At 41.1% G+C, this 14,316-nt stretch overlaps 1 protein-coding gene across 9 annotated transcripts in view; it reads left to right on the top strand.

Annotated features, from left to right (window-relative positions):
• The window catches only part of LOC124996643 (protein unc-13 homolog B-like), a 68,601-nt gene that overhangs the window by 15,541 nt on the left and 38,744 nt on the right, over window positions 1-14,316 (top strand). For 7 of the 9 annotated variants that reach the window (XM_047569868.1, XM_047569867.1, XM_047569865.1 and 4 more), the window contains exons 3-9: window positions 3,487-3,586; window positions 7,993-8,110; window positions 8,255-8,378; window positions 11,480-11,553; window positions 11,706-11,763; window positions 12,160-12,189; window positions 13,330-13,543. In XM_047569868.1, the coding sequence (XP_047425824.1) occupies window positions 3,487-3,586; window positions 7,993-8,110; window positions 8,255-8,378; window positions 11,480-11,553; window positions 11,706-11,763; window positions 12,160-12,189; window positions 13,330-13,543 (718 nt within the window). The remainder of the gene's footprint in view (window positions 1-3,486; window positions 3,587-7,992; window positions 8,111-8,254; window positions 8,379-11,479; window positions 11,554-11,705; window positions 11,764-12,159; window positions 12,190-13,329; window positions 13,544-14,316) is intronic. The other 2 variants (XM_047569870.1, XM_047569872.1) reach the window with 1 other exon arrangement.

Genomic DNA, 14,316 nt, shown 5'->3' with positions numbered 1-14,316 from the left:
CATGTGTGCGTGATGTGTTTGTGTAAAAAGGAATACTGACTGAGACATTGTCATCGGATTTTGATCATCCTCAAACAATGGTATTGGTATTAGCCTCACAGATCCAGTATTGATCAGGCACTAGTGTGCAGATGCATTCTTTGTGTCTTTTCCAAGCAGATATTGCCGTTTCCTCCTCAACAGAGCAGATCGTATCAGCAGACGGCACCTGCTGTAAAGGGCCCACAGTCCCTAAGTGGCTCTTATCTAATCCATACATCCGCTTTTCTTCTCTCATCTCATCTATTCATGGGTGGCGGCCCAAGTGTGGCAAAAGACAGGGACGATCTAATTAGGGAAAGGCTTGAGCATCCCCCAGGCTCCTTTGTAATAATGTCTGTGTGTTTCTGCTACTGTCCTCTCGAGCCACTAATTAGGTGTGGGACCTGTCACTCATGGCAGGACAGTGGACGGCGTTTTTGATGTCTCTCAGGTTCTCCAGGTCGTAGCGTTTCGTTTTGGAGCCTTAAGTATTTTGATTTATGCTCTATGTCAATGCAGCGTTGTTGAAAAGCACCTGTGTCAACTGTTTGTGTCTCATTGTGTCAAGACTTAAGTTGACTTATCTGACTGTTCTCTTAAAGGCTGTGTACAGGGTAAATGTTTCAGTGGGTTGCTGGGGTAACCAGGAAAATCTTTGTTTAGTCGGGTCAGGTGATCAGTTCGTAAAAGGAACAGCTGATTCCTTGCTTTTGTTTCCCATGGACCAAAAAGTGGATGTTGCGTGTGTGTGTGTGTCTGGACTGTTACTGGACTACATGTGCTTGGGGGCCAACACCAGGGATTAACACAGATAACTTCAGTAGTGCTGCCAGTTTAAAAAGGGGGGTATTAATATTTTAATAGCGTCACCATTTTTTTTATTAAAGGCTAAAAAGTCCTATCTAATATACTCTATATTTTGGTTTATTTTACATTCGACTACGTAACGTACACTTTAAAAACAACAACATCAACAAAAAAACTGCACCTTATCATTAGGTCTTCTGTTTTTATTTAATATATTGATTTTCATCTTGCAGTGTTCAGTTCTGTAAAAAAAGCATTGCCCTTCCATGCAGTATATATTTATTTTATTTGCAAAAATAGACAAGGTGAGTTGTGAGTTTTGCAGAAATACTAAATGTACACAAATCAACCACACCATTAAGAAACACACAGTCGTGTTCAAAACTTTTAGAAACTAAGATTGCTTAAAAAATGGACGTGTTAATAATTTATTTTTGTCAGTTAACAAAATGCAGTGAATGAACACTGCATTTTAAGTCAAATCAATATTTGGTGAGACCACCCTTTGCCTTCAAGACAGCATCAATTCTGCTAGGTACACAGTTTTTGAAGGAACGCTGGCTGGTAGGTTGTTGCAAACATCTTGGAGAACTAACCACAGATAGTCTGTGGATGTAGGCTTCCTCAAATACTTCTGTCTCTCCATATAATCCCAGACACACGATCATGTTGAGATCAGGGCTCTGTTGGGGCCATGCCATCACTTCCAGGACTTCTTGTTCTTCTTTACGCTGAAGTCAGCTCTTAATGATCTCGGCTGTATGTTTGGGGTGTTTGTCATGCCACAGAATAAATTTGGGATCAATCATACACCTCCCTGATGGTACTGCATGATGGATAAGTATCTGCCAACTCCATTTGTAGAAATGCGGCCCTAAACTTGCAAGGAACCTCCACCATGCTTCACTGTTGCCTGCAGACACTTGTTGTTGTAGCTCTCCAGCCCTTCGGTGAACAAACTGCCTTCTGCTACAGCTTAATATTTCAAATTTTGATTCATCAGTCGAGAGCACCTGCTGCCATTTTTCGTACATAGTTGAGTTGCTTGGCCTTGTGTCTATGTCAGAGGAATGGATATTTGGGTGCCACTGCATCACGATCCTAAAAAATCCATGACTTTGTGCAAGTGTTCCTCCAAGGGTTGATACTGGTTTGAAGGAAAAGGGTAGTAACACAGAATATTGATTTGACTCAGATTTTTCTTTTGTTTGCTCACTTTGCGTGTTGTAAATTGTTGTAAATGAAACAATCACACGTGTTTTGGAGGCACAAAGTTAGGAAGGTGGTCATAATGTACCGCGTGATCGGTGAATACTTGATATGAGCTCAGGAAACTATTTCTTATTATCGTTAAATATTATATTACTAGCTATTTCTAACATTTAGTCTCTGCTCCCGAATACATAAAATACAAAAAGTGCGGAGATGTTAGTTGCAGACCATTGTGAGCAGGCAGGGAGGTTGTAAATCAAAAGTTTTTTTAACATCACAACATAAAAAATAAACAACTGTCTGGGCCACGGTCATTTATCTGGCATTCGAATCTTCCTCCATCTCCTCCATCAGCTCTTGTGCACAGGAGAGTGGGGGTCACGTTCATGTTGCAGGACAGGTGAGTTGTTGGAAGGACCACCAGCCGTGCAGGCGGCATGACTACTCGAGCGAAACTGAGCACATCAGCAGGCACGTGTTTACACTCCCTGGCTCTGCTGCAGGAAATGAAAAGCTGGGGGATGTGACACGGGCTGTCTAATCCTCACCCGTGTCCCTCACCCCACCCAGCGCTGACAGCTGGTGCAGACAGTTGTTGTGACTCCGCTGTCCGCCACTACTGGCTGCGAGGAGGCTGACCGAGATCACTGGGTGTGAAAGCTGTACACACACGCACCGACAGATCGGTCTTGAATCCGCGTCTCCGCCGTCAGTTTCAGCAGCCAGCGTGTTCAACCGTGATTGCTTACGGAACTAGAAAAATGGCTACTTGTCCCATTTAAATATTGCTTGTGGATACTCAGACAGGAAAATTCTGTTCAGCTGACACCATCACCTTTGACCCAACAGAATTTAGCGAATTGATGCTATCAGTTCTGACAGAGACCTTTTCTGCAGAGCAGCAGGTCAACAGTGAGTTCCGCTAAATTGCATCATCAGGAGACATGCCTCCTCTGTTTCATACATTATATTTAGAGGGCAAGTGTTCAGATGAGGTTAAAATGTAATTCTCAAAGCAGGAGAGTCATAGCAGTCAGTTGGATCCTGTAGTTGTATATGCCGCATGGGGGTTGGCTCTTATTAGAGATTAACAGGGTCAGTTTGCTGGCCTGTCCTGTCCTAGCTTGGCTCGCCTTGACATATTTGGGGGGAGGAGACTGATCTGCTTTCACTCTGACTCTGATGTCTTTTTCTCCCACACAAATCGAACTGGCCTGGTTATTATTACTTCAAATGCCTGATCTGGTGCCCTTTTCTGTCCAGCAACAGGCCCTGCACAATGTTATCTCTGTGCTATGAGTGTGCGTCATCTCTGTCGCTCATTGATTCATCCATCTTTTTTGTTTCGTGATGCTCTCTCATAAAGCTCTGTTGCCTCAATACAGTCTGCTTGTTGCTGTGCACTATAGTTTTACAGTAGCGTAACCCCTTTTCCTTTCCTTTCAGATAAGTTCAACACCTATGTGACGCTGAAGGTGCAGAATGTCAAAAGCACAACCATCACTGTGCGGGGGGACCAGCCTTGCTGGGAACAAGATTTCATGTTGTAAGTTATTAAACACAGACACTCTATAGGTATGCTACAACGGGGAATTCACGGGGAAGCTTAAAGCGTCACACAATGTACTGGACAGAAATCTGTACTAAAATGGATGCTTTACTCACTTTTTCAGTATTTATCATATGGGTCTTTAACTGTCATCCAACAAAAATAACATAGAGAAACCTTGCACACTGAGTCAGGTGTGTGTTTTTTGGTTTATTCGCTGTCAAAATTTGCAACAAAAGACGCCTCTGTATGAAGTCTTTTCGACTGTTAGTAGAAAAAGGAGGTATTGAGTTAATTCAATACTGGGAAGATGCTGAATTCAAGCAGAGCTTCACCTGCACGTTAAGGAGATGCCGACTGCTCCAGAGAGTTTGCAGGTCTTTTTCAGGATGTCAGACTTCAGAAAGAAGATGACCAGTTTCTGATCAGCTGCTAGCTGTACATACACAGCTGTACAAAACAGAAGCTGTTTTGAATGACCTTAGCGTGTACGGTGGCTCTGAATGCTCAAAAAGGCTTTTAATTTTGTACCAGGATCTTTAGATCTTCTGGCTGTTTTGAGAAACAGTATTTTTCTTGATCACACTCAATAGGTCCACACTGTCTGTGGAGTCACATCAACTGTTGCTCTGTACTAATCAAACTGTTCATTGCAAGCGAAATTGCATTTTTTCCAGTTGCACGACTCCTTCTAAGAAACCATCTCGTTAAACAGCTGTTCATTTCCTCCTTATAATGAAGTGGTTTAATGTCCCCATTTTCCTTTTCCAACTAAAGGTATCTATGGTGACAAGGGAGCTGACGCGTTGTCACATGTGTGGCATTGTTTGTCTTTTGTGAATCCCCTCATTGCAACTGTGTTTGTTTTTCCAGACCTTCATCGCTCTGCTGTCCATTAATGATGTGTTGGCTAGGTGCGGTTCAACATAAAACCTAATTATTTGTCAGCCTGTCCAGAAAACGCTCAGTACCACCTGTCAACAGTGACTCGTCTCAAGGGAAATCTGAAAATGTGAATTCCAAATTTCCCGACCATGATTGTCAGCAGCTAGGTTCAAGTTAGTTCAGTTGGATTTTAAACATACAAAATGTACAAAATATTATTTGATTTATTTGTATTTGTCAGCATTAGTTAAAATTGAGTCTTTTGCCTTCGCACCAGAGCTGGGTGGTAGATCTGCAGCTGAAACCATGACGATGAAGAAAATCAATGAGTCCATTCCCACATCCTGAACAACAAGTTAAAACAAAGCCTTTTTTTATGTTTTTCTTGACTAATTAGTTGAACTAGATTTAATGTGTTAATTTAGATGCATTATTGAGTGAATTTTGTAGCATTTTCAGTATACAGTGGTGGAAAAAAGTTTTTGGACACCCTACGCATTTGTGAAATATTCCATTAAGAATCACTTAGGTCTTCAACTGCAATTTCTTTTAGTACAGTCACAGACAAAATACTAAACAAATCATAAAACAGCCATTAAAAACTGGTTCCATAAAAATACATTGGGTATTGGGTCATTTTGGTACCAGTGATCCACTAATGAAGGCCGTGCTCACATTTTTCTGTTGCCGTGCTTCGTGTCTTTATAAAGCCAGTGCATTTGAAAGTTCTTCACAGACAAAAATGGCTAAAAGAAGGAACCTAATGCAGAAAACACGCCTGAAGATACAGATTCTCTGCCAGGAAGGGTACAGCTGACGCCAGATCACCAGGAAGTGCAGATGCAGTCCTTCAGCAGTTGGATCCACACTGCAGAAATACAGATGAACCAACAGCTTGGAAGATAAACCAAGATCTGGGCGTCCAAGCGTTTCTTCAGCAAGAAATGACCACATCCTGATCCGCATGCGCAGGGAAAACCGCCGAATGATGTCACAAGAGCTCCAAGCAGTTTTCACCCCAAACTGGTGCCCAGTGCTCCACCCGCACTGTATGTAGTCGACTTTTAGATCCTGGCTTTAGGTCCTATGAGAATGTCAAGAAGCCCCTGATCAATGAGAGACAGAGGCTAGCCTGGCGTTATCTCAGCATTATCTCCAACATGTTCAGCACCTACTGTCAAGCATGGTGGAGGCAGTAGCATGGTTTGGGGATTCATGTGTGCTGCTGATGTTGGTCATCTCACTGTCTGTGATGGCACATTGAACTCTGACAAATTGTGACATTCTCCAAATTCATGCTCCCTTCTGCATGTGCACTGTTGCATCGAGGTCAAAACTGGATGCTTCAACAACTGGACCAGTAGAACTGGAGTGCAGGAGCAGAGCATCCGGTTCTTGGAGTGGCCAGCTCAATCCCTGGACATGAGCCCCATTGAAAATCTGTGGTGGATTATAGGGCTGCACGATTCTGGAAAAAATGTGAATCACGATTTTTTTGCTTAGAATTGAGATCACGATTCTTTGGCACGATTTTTTTTACAAAATGTTTATTGCACTGATGAATTCGAAATATTCATTCAAGTAGAGTATCAAACATTGAGATTTCCTTAGAATGTAGAGCATGTGTTTTTGGGAACGAGTTCGGTTTGGATCTGTGTGTGCCACTACCACCTGGGGTTTCTTCACCATCCATTTAACTCTTTACCACTGACTTCTGACACTCAGGCGGGCTTACTCCACTGACGGAATCACATGTTGTAAAGACGCTTTACCATAGGTCAAGGGAGGAGTCACCGGCAGTGCTGCCTTTAGGGGTGCTTGAAAAATACCAGGAAGAAATGGGAGCATTTGTTTGTGATGCCGCTCGTGAAATAAAATGCTTAAGAATCGTTGTGTTTTGAAATGAGATCACATGTATGGGTGTATGGGCGATTTTTTAACGATTTATCGTACAGTCCTAGTGGATTATCAAAAGGTCTGTTTCAAAGACTAAACCAGAGAATTTAGAAAAATTAAAAGTAGTAATTCAAGAAGAATGGGACAAGATTACCCCTCAACCGTACGAAAGACTCAGGGGGAACATGCCAGCCAGGATTAGAATTAGAGCTCTACTGCTGCTAATGGCAGCAGTACTAAATATTAATTTGATTATGTGATGCTTTGTTTAGTTTTTGTTCAAGTTTGAGCACATTCTCTGTTATTTGTTGACTTTGATACTGACAATGTTGAGAACTGACATATTGAAACTGTCAAGAATTTAGTTTTGTTAGTTTTTATTGTAAATGCAAAATAAACATAATTTGTATTTGTTTGTCTGTCTAATGCAGCCAAACCTTTTGAAACTCAAAAAGAATTTTTCAAAAAACTCTTTTCCACCACTGTACTTGTGTTCATACATCGTAGACTTGAGATACAGACCTTGTCATCTGTCATGTGACCAGATGGAAATTGTGTCCGTTGGGCTTTTGAATATATTTAAAACATTTCTGGAGCAGCAGAAGGAAATCTGTCTATGTGTTTATGATATGCTATGCAAAATACAAAATGGTCAATGGGAAATATTATGAAATGGATGGAAATGACATCTGAATCAGGATTACTTTATTGATCCCAAGCAGAAATTACTCGTGTTCCAGTGCAGTATGTAAAGGGCTGATATAGTCCTTAAAAAGAAGTGTTTTGCAGCAGACTGAGAGCCTCAGTGAACGTGACCTGCCTCTGAAGTCTTGCCACATCTGGTCAGGGATAAGTGCTTACTTACCACTTAAAGTGGACTTTAAAGCCTTATTTTGTCTGTTTTTAAAAAGGAGTGTCTGAAACACGGTGACATAATAAAAATGACTGCATTGGATAACAGAATATAAATAGCAGCATGAACAGCCGAGGTCTCCTTGTTATATTTAGCCCTATTTTGTTTTTTTCGCTCGCAACCTGTATTTATTTTGTGCCGTTTTGTCAGAGCAAATAATTTAGGAAGGCTTTATCTCTGCACCTGGACACCCTGGATACCCTGCCCCCTGCACTCCTCTCAATTATCTGCTCTCTTTGATTATCTTTTCTCTCATCTTCCTTTTGTTCGGCCCGTCCGTAGTTGCGAACTGCCGCAGATGAGAATATGCAAATGCCCTCATCATGCGGCTCCTTTCAGAACTGATCTGCCATTTTATTGCTGTCATCAAGCTGTTTTTGAGTCCTTTCAATAGCCTGTTGAATGACAAAACAAGGCTGGAATGGATTATGACAGCAAAAACACAACAAAAAGAGGAAGTAGCATTTGTTATCGTGGCTGTAGTCGGGCCTGAGAATAATTATGTAGAAATTTCTGGTTCATTGAATTCGAATTTAATGTCCCATCAGAAAGTTACTAAAAATAAAATCTAATAACAAAGCTGCAAAGTATATAGAAACCGTTTTGCTCTTGTATCCACTGACATTTTCCATGCTGCGTATAAGGAAGGTATAAGGATTTTGGTGTTACATTGCTTGATACCCAAATATTTTATTTGCCTTTCCCTCAGTGAGATCAACCGGCTTGACCTCGGCCTCATTGTTGAGGTGTGGAACAAAGGCCTCATCTGGGACACCATGGTGGGAACCTCCTGGATTCCTCTAAAGAGTGTTCGACAATCAGAAGAGGTTAGAATGGTTACCCACACATAAACATGTAGCCTTTTCTAAGACACTACTTGACATATATCACCAAATAGTTCTAATGCTGTTAAATAGGTAAAAGAATCAGAGACATTGTCTTGTAGGTAAATATGTAATCTGTAATTACAGGAGGGCTCAGGCGAGTGGCTTTTTCTGGATTCAGAGGTCCTGATGAAAGCAGATGAGATATACGGCACCAAGAGCCCAACGTCGCATCGGCTCCTGCTGGATACTCGCTTCGAGCTGCCTTTCGGTGAGTCGCCGGCCAACATGTATTCAGGCCTGTGACGAACGTCCAAAATCTGAATCAGAACTCATACAAATGAACCACACACAGAAGTTCAGGTAGTTATGTAATGCTGCAAGGTTGCAGTGGGGGCATTAGTGTACATTAGTGAATGTATTTACCTTCAGGCAAATCAGACCTTGGTTCCATGAGTTACACAACGGCCAAAGATGTTTCCTGCTGAAATGTCAGCAGTCGATTTCTGAGGCTTCACAAGAAGAACTGACCACCCTGGGGCAGTGCGTAAGAAATCGTTGACGCGGTGTAACCTGGTGTCCTGTGGGTTTATGCAAGTAAACTCTATCTGCTATTGATCGCTCCTGAAATGGAAGTGTAAGGACTTTATGAAGAGGAATGTCTGCCCGACATGCAGTAGTGACAGTAAGCTTTATTCATACAGCTCAGTTCAATACTTACACAGACGAATAAAACCAATAAAAACAAGCAAATTCAATGAAATCAGTTGAAACGCACACAGAAACTGAAACATTTTTCTTAAAGGGTCCTAGACCTTAAAAGCTTTTCAGCTTACATAGAACCAGTTCAGTTTCACCAGTTCCAAGTACTCATCAAGTTCTGCATATATTTTGCATTTCCCAGTAACTTTCAAACTATCCTCGCAATAAACAAATAGCACATTTTTTCTCTTATTAGTTTCCTTTCGTGAGTTTGGAACACACCCACGCAGGTAGTATCTGATGGTTGTCGTGGAGTGTATTTAGTTTCCTAACAAACGTAGTTTAGGTTGAAATGCATGGAACTTTACAAAACCAGTTTTCTGTTGGTTGGAAAGCTTCATGAGAGACTAGCAGACTGACAAGAGAACAACAAGAATGTCTCAACCATGTCACCAGACATATTTGAGGTTGTTAGATCATTGGTAATTAATGGTTGTGGCTTGGTTGTGTTGAGCCTCACAGTTCAAGTTAGAAAGTGTGGTTTCCTTAACCTGTTCTAGTGATATGAAGTCCATGGAGACCATTACAGAAACTAATTAATAGTTTTAGTCTAAAGAAAAAGGGGCACTGTTGAAACTGTGTAAATCCTCAAAAGATAATAAGTCTGTTTCTTGATTTAACATGAATGAAACATGTCTAAGCATCTTTTTTTACCAAGTCATAAGGTCAGTGTCCAACATAAGAGCATAAAAAACCCAACTTTCCACCAGTTGACTTAATGCTTTGTGATGGGGCTTCTGAATTAGACTCATGTGGTCACATTTCTCCCAAATTAAGTTAAACCATGGCGTACATACCATTATCTCGGTGCATTATGTGGAGATGGATCCTTATGTTATACTACTAATGGCATAGAATCAGTGAGCCCTTAGATATTTGTCTTAGATATTCTCCCTACTGTAACATCCTCTATCTGGTTCCACTTGAGATCAGGAGCCTGTTTCTGTCCCACACAAATAGAGGACACTGACTCATCAAGGACAGGTCTTCCTTTATTAACTTAGGTTCAGTAAATACAATTTAGTCTTTGCCAGGTTGTTCCATTGTGGTCAGCAGGATTAAGAAGCCATTAAGAATGCTTTCATGAAGTGTGTTGCTAATGTGGGTTTAGGTCCATGAACCATTTGCATATAGAAAAACATTTGTGGCTAAAACTTCCACAATGACTGGTTGTTTGTTGCCTTATAAAGCAGTAATATGTTCTAACATGTTTCAAGCAGTTACCAGAGATTGCTGGCATACAAAATTTCATTGTAACTTGTGTGAAATCACCAGCGCTGCCTCCCTACCACCCCGTCCAATTCAAAAAGGTGGAGAGTCAGCCGCCACAACTGTGTACACAACTAAACACCTTGATACGATTTAACCCCCTGCGAAGTTGGCCGTTTTAACATGGAGGTATGTGGGGATGGACTCAAGAGACCAGCTGAGGAACTTCAGCTTTTGTCGGAGCTCTTTTGACAGAATAAGGGACATGTGGTTTTAATGTTTTGGCAGATCTGTGTAAGTTGAATACCCTGTCGGCCATAAGATGCTATACATGTATTATAAACAGCTGAATTCACCTCATCAATGTGACTGACCTTTTTTTCTTTTTCAATATAACGTCTCATTAACAATTACCAATAAGATATTCATTCCTTTACTGTAACAGCTTGTCCTCTGGGGGGTCAGCTGATGAAACCCAGAGCCTTCATGCCATCAGTGTTAACCCCAATATGAGTTTACTAATGCAAAAGCAGCCTTCGCCTCCTCTTTACCTCCGCTGCCGAGATATACCACTATATATACATGGCTTAAGCTTTGTGATCAAAAGGCATCAAAATTAAAGCAGGGTGTTTCTCTGCAGAATGGGAGAGAGCCTCTTTCTCTGTTTTAAGATGAGACCTTTCAAGGTTGAGGGGCCCATCATGACTCTGTGCCACCAACGCCGTTCATTAAAGCTGTGGGTCGGTGTGCCTTTGAAGCCCTGGCCTTTGTGCGTGTGGCCTTTAATGTGCATCTGTCTCCTGTGCAGCTCAAATCCCCCGTAAAAGTGGCAATACTTGATCTGATATGGAGCGGTAATCATGGATCAAGTAAAAGATGCAGTTGCTGGGATTGGGGATAAGGACGAAAAAAAAACAATCTGCTTCATGTCATCCTTATATACATGCACAATGGCTCTGCTTGTGTTTATTATTATTTGGCAATTGTATCATTGTGTTATCTGGCTGTTGTTACTTGCATATTCACATGAAAAAACATATAATAATAATAATGGATACATATATTTTTTTGCATTTATGTCAATGTCACGTACAGTGTATTTGCAATATTAAAGAAAGAGTGCAAAGCGAAATAGAAAAATATGAATCAGACTTTGCTCTAGAATGCTGGCTTGATAAAGTCCATTTAATGTCTGATTCGTCTTATGTCATTTACATTCACACTTGCTAATCCTCTCGGTGATCCTTGGAAAATGAAATGAATGAAGGGAGCGAAGTACATGTGTGAAAGGGGTTGTCAAGTCTGGCATTTCTAACTTCATTCCCAAGCAATCTGTTAGTAATTTAAAAGGTATCGTTGTAGAATATCGTACTGATTGTTGCATGCACATTTTGGTACCAGACATCCCAGATGATGAGGCGCAGTATTGGACAGGCAAGCTGAAGCACATCAACACCATGGAAATCCATGATGAGGTTAAGTGCAATCTAGTACCTCTTTCATTTTACACTCATACATTTATTTGTAGTCAAAATAAATGACTGCTAAAAAGAATGAAATGAAACATGTGAACCATGAAATACCTTCTTGAAACCTGCTGAGTTTTTCCCTTCTTTCTCTTTTATAGTACTCTCTGCAGGTTGATGTTCAGAATCGTCAGCTGCCATTTGCGGCCTCCCAGTGCTGTGAGTGCGCCTTCCTGTACAGTACTCCATTCCGCCTCTAGATGGAGCCAATTCTCCACACACTAAGCTCTCAAGCTTATATCTTTTCACCTCATTGACCCTTTGCCCCTGCTGCATAATGTAGTAACAGTTAAATCAGAGTTGAAAATGAAAGATGTTAACATTTCAAATTCAGTCTGTCAATAATTTCACAATTTAACGCAGAGGCCAAATCCATGTTAAAGTGTTTTCTCACTGTTGTGAAAGTTTATCGGTTTGTTTTCTACTCTGACTGATGGGGTTCGCCCATCCTCCCATTGTTACAACACAGGGAAACTTTTTTTTTTTTGGTCCTGTTTGCACAGACCCTACCTCCTCTTACTTACCTCTCACTTGTAACATCTGCACTTTCACCAGGCAACTATTTCGGATGGGCTGACCCACTGAGTATGTAACACTTTGATGAAATTTTCCCCGTGGCCAACCCTCAGTTCCCTCTGCATGTCATTATGCCCCATATTCCCAACTAACATATTCTATGAAGTTTACATTCATTTTATTCACATTATTTCATCGTTTCATGACACTTGATTTTCCTCAGTGTTTTCCTTGATTCCATTTTTACTTACCTTATCACGCTCTTGTCGTTTTCTTATGTTCTGCGGTATCAAATTTACAGATATGGCAGTTGGCAGTCATTGCCAAACTATCTTTATTCACCCCTCCAGCAGGCACCAACCTAATGGTTAGACCCAGAGGAACATTTTCTAGGAAGACTTGTGGGGTTGGCAGTCATTTTCAAACTGAGGTTTATTTTGGTGCTATATCGATAACACGGCATTATCTACTATTGTAAGTTTTAAGTGTGAACACTTGGAAACTGTCTGCTTAGTTACCTAAACAAAATTGCAATTCTTTGGAACTGTTAAGTACTACTAATTCAGATACTTTTGGTTCCTTAAAATGATTAATTGCAGTTTAAGTTTAATTTGTAGCTTGATGCCCTGCGTCCAGGGCATCAGGCTACAGTAGATGTAATACTGTTGAACTGGTGTGTCATATCAAATTTATATGAAGAGAAAGGCTTGGCTGTATTTTATTGTTCTGTCTCATATGTGACCTTATTCTTTTTTTTGTAGATAGTTAGCTCAGGTTAGCTCATTGCCTTCCAATTATCTGGATAGTTTGCAGGCACCAGGACCATAGGGTCCTATTTTGTTAGTGGTGCCACAACCAGTGCAAACAGTGTTTGGTATGTTGGTTAACTTGAACTTAACGAGTCAAAGGTGCATTTAAATGAATCAGTGTAAAGCAGTCTGTTGTTTCACGGTTCAAGTAGGACCCACTGTCTTTTTAAAAAGTGCATGACGTCTGCATTCCTAAACTCCCTATTAACCTGGCATTGGCTGACCCTGGTTTGTTTATTTTTCCAGCTCTTAACATTTTGTCCAGAAAAATCCACACTAAGACGCATCCTTTGCATTCCCATGGATAATAAGCAAGAATAAAATTTCATACAAAACACGCTTACTACTACAGTGTGCTCAGAAAGATTATTTATTCAGCTGGTGTTGGTGCCTCTTGCAGCTTTGGATGACCAGGACAGTGCTGTAGATGACCGGGATAGTGACTACCGCAGTGAGACCAGCAACAGTTTGCCTTCACGTTACCACACAACAGCTCAGCCCAACTCCTCCATACACCAGTACCCCATGGGGCCTCGGCCACAACACCCCCCAGACTGTTGTACAGACTCTGTCCACAGCTTTGACCTGGACTACCGGGACCAGAGAGGAAGCAGGTACACAGAGCATACACTGCATACTCACCCATACACACCTTCCTCAAACTAATGCACAGTTAGGCAGTCTAACCTCAGAAGTGTATTCCCACTGCAACAGTCTTGTATGATTGGGTGCAACTGTAATGCAGTGAGCACAATAGCTATGTTTACAGAATGCTCCCTTCGGTCTTTACACTTGGGTGTTTATAAAGGCTCTTTAGTATAATGTAACGACCAGTAATTTCTGGCCTTAAAAAAATGAACAGTTACGTCAGCTTCTGATAGCGTGGAAAAACAAACTGAAACTGAACACGGACCTGGTTGTCCTCTGTACATCTGGAATCGTTTAGCTTGCCAGAAGGCAGCACATTGTTGCCAATCCCATGTTCGTGTGGCGGTTATTACTATAATTATGTATTTACATAATGACTTTTATGATATTTGGGGCAGAGATCATTAATTCTACTGTTCTGAAAATTACACATTTTTATGATTATTATACTTGACTTCCGTCTACAAAACATATTTGGTAAAACTAGTGGTCTCGGTGCATGGAATGTACTCATGTGCCTCGTCATAGATAAGAGTCCATGGACACCAGTGAGACCGCTACAAATCTGCCTGTGCTGACTGATAGAGAGTTGATCCGGATAATTCCGCACCAGAAAAAAAGTGGGATTACAGCCACGCAAAGCTCATGTTTCTTTTTGTCTTGAAGTTCCTGGTGGTTTGAAAAGCTTAGGAACTTGGTTTAACCATATCAGACACTTCTACCCCGATTTTTATGTACT

Source organism: Mugil cephalus, chromosome 19 (assembly GCF_022458985.1).
Source record: "Mugil cephalus isolate CIBA_MC_2020 chromosome 19, CIBA_Mcephalus_1.1, whole genome shotgun sequence".
NCBI lineage: Eukaryota > Metazoa > Chordata > Actinopteri > Mugiliformes > Mugilidae > Mugil > Mugil cephalus.
This window is presented reverse-complemented; position numbering and strand designations above follow the sequence as displayed.